The 2,417-nt window shown below is 33.6% G+C and overlaps 1 protein-coding gene across 1 annotated transcript; it reads left to right on the forward strand.

Moving 5' to 3' along the window:
• Window positions 1–391: 391 nt before the first annotated feature.
• Window positions 392–2,055, forward strand: LOC107192995 (zinc finger BED domain-containing protein 4-like). The gene is made up of 3 exons (XM_015582363.1): window positions 392–506; window positions 621–814; window positions 880–2,055. The coding sequence occupies exons 1-3, from the start codon at window positions 392–394 to the stop codon at window positions 2,053–2,055; spliced, it is 1,485 nt and encodes a 494-aa protein (XP_015437849.1).
• Window positions 2,056–2,417: the final 362 nt, after the last annotated feature.

Raw genomic sequence — 2,417 nt, forward strand, 5'->3', positions numbered from 1 at the left:
ATCTGAAAATATAAAAGGGAGCACGTAAGTTTCCGATTGCATATTTAGTCTGAACATTGAAAAATACTTAGACTGTTGTAAGATATATACAAATTGTAACAGTATTTATTTCCCCATTTGTAGGATTAACATATACTTAATTGTGTCTATTGCTGTGTCACTGTTGCCTGCATCTAATTGCAGGGCTAATAAAGTATGTATTATAAATTCATGTGTGTAGTAAAGGAAAAAATTGGTATTAAAATAATTTTGTGGTGCATAATCTTCAATTATAATCTTTTAGATGTTGCAACGATCGTGGGTATGGCAGCATTATAGTCGCGTAGAAGATGGTTTTGTGACATGTAATACGTGCCACAAAGTGCTGAGATCATTTAAAACAACTACACCAATGATTCGACATTTAAAAACTAAGCATCACCTTGACAGATTAGAGACTGAGGAGGGATCTAATTCTCAGTCCCAAACATCAACTTCATTGTCATCATGGGTTGTACCATCTGCTGGTAAGAACAAAATACATTTAGATTATTTGGGTGTAATAGAGTGGGTATATAAATTACTGTAGTCAAACGTAGTTACACTGAAATTTTATGCAATTGTAATTGTTTTTTTTTCAGATGTTGAAGACAGGAAAATGGAATTGGACATGGCAGTTGCCGATTTAGTTGTTAAAGATTTGCAACCATTTAGTATTGTGGAGGATAAGGGCTTTCAAGCATACACTCGGATGTTAAATCCAAAATATAGTCTCCCTACTCGGAAGACACTGAAGAGATTAGTGGAGAACATGTATGAAGAAACGAAATGGCAGGTGCAGCAGGAAATAATTTTTTGACGGTTACATGCCATTTTATTAATGAACAATTTGACTTAAAGTCATATACACTTCAAACAGAGAAGGTTAGTAGAAGTTATACGGGTGCCACTTTGGCAAATACATTAAAAAGAATATTTCGTGAATGGAATATAGAAAGTAAAGTAAAATATGTTATCACTGATAGTTCTCCAAATATGCTTGCTGCAATTCAAGATTTTGGTAGTGATGTGACAAGCATTTCATGTTTTGCTCACACATTAAACTTAGTAGTTAACAGTAGTTTAACAGAATTTGAACCATTAATTAATATTCGCCAGAAATGTCGAGATGTAGTATCACATTTTAAATCAAGTTGCTTAGCAAGCGATAAATTGACTGAAATTCAGAGTGCACTTGGCATAGAAAAACATAAATTAATTTTAGAAGTAGAAACACGTTGGAATTCAACCTATGAAATGTTTGAAAGGTTACTGCAGCAAAAGCATGCGGTAACAGCAGCGTTATCATATTTTGATGTTCCTTTCGAACTGTTAACCGCGAGTGAATGGGATATTATGGCGTATTGTTTGCCAGTTTTAAAACCCTTGTTTTTATTAACTAAGGAATTAAGTTCTGAAACGCATGTTTCAATTTCAAAAGTATTAGTCTGCATAAATCAGTTGAATGTCTTTTTAAATTCAAGCGAACATGAGTTGGCCACGAAATTAAGAGAAATGATGAATAAATATTTTCGTGACATTGAGCTTAATTCTATTTATAGCATGTCAAATATGTTAGACCCAAGATTTAAAACGTTAGGATTTATGACCATCGAAGGTGCGGAAAATGCAAAAAAATTGATATTTGAAAGCAGCAAGGTAACCACAGAAACTGATGACAAATCATTCATCACTGATTATAATATAGAAATGAGCACTTCTTTTTGGGCTAATTTCGATACCAGAGTCAGTGCATACAATTGTTCTCATACAGAACAATTCGGTCCAGCAGCCGAACTGGACTCTTATATGAAGGAACCGTGTGCACATAGGCAAAGTAATCCTTTGGAGTACTGGAAACTGAATGCTACGAAGTATCCACACCTTTCCCAGTTAGCACAAAAAGTTCTGTGCTGTCCTGCGACCTCAGTGCCTTCCGAAAGAATGTTTTCTAAAGCAGGAAATATGCTGTCCAAGAAAAGAAACAAATTGAAGGATTCAACACTTAACAAAATGTTACTGTTAAACAGTGGATAACTGGAGTTTCTTCAATTTATTTCTTTTTAAATTGACAATGTTTCCCGCCAAAGAGAATACTCTTCGTAAGGAAATTACTTTAAGAATATTACTTTTCCAATGCTACAAGATCCTATAAATTACATATCCGTGGTTTAGATGACACTTATTCAGATAATTTGTGCAAATTTATTAATAAATCACATTAAGGAATGTATTTAATGAAAATGAAAATAAGGCATTTTTTAGAAAAGGGTTTTATTCCAATAATCAGATTATAAGTCTTCTATAACAAAATTCAACGAAAACAACTAAGGGCATATGTTTTGTCGGTCTGAGAGACCGACGTGCGGGTATAGACAGGTTAATTTCCTCTTATAAGT

Source organism: Dufourea novaeangliae, unplaced genomic scaffold, assembly GCF_001272555.1.
Source record: "Dufourea novaeangliae isolate 0120121106 unplaced genomic scaffold, ASM127255v1 scaffold497, whole genome shotgun sequence".
Taxonomy (NCBI): domain Eukaryota; kingdom Metazoa; phylum Arthropoda; class Insecta; order Hymenoptera; family Halictidae; genus Dufourea; species Dufourea novaeangliae.

Coding starts and splice junctions, on each gene's coding strand:
- LOC107192995 (XM_015582363.1), top strand. CDS start 392: ATGATTCGACATTTAAAAACTAAGCATCACCTTGACAGATTAGAGACT. Junction 507..620: donor ATGGGTTGTACCATCTGCTG/GTAAGAACAAAA, acceptor TTTTTTTTTCAG/ATGTTGAAGACAGGAAAATG. Junction 815..879: donor ATGAAGAAACGAAATGGCAG/GTGCAGCAGGAA, acceptor TTTGACTTAAAG/TCATATACACTTCAAACAGA.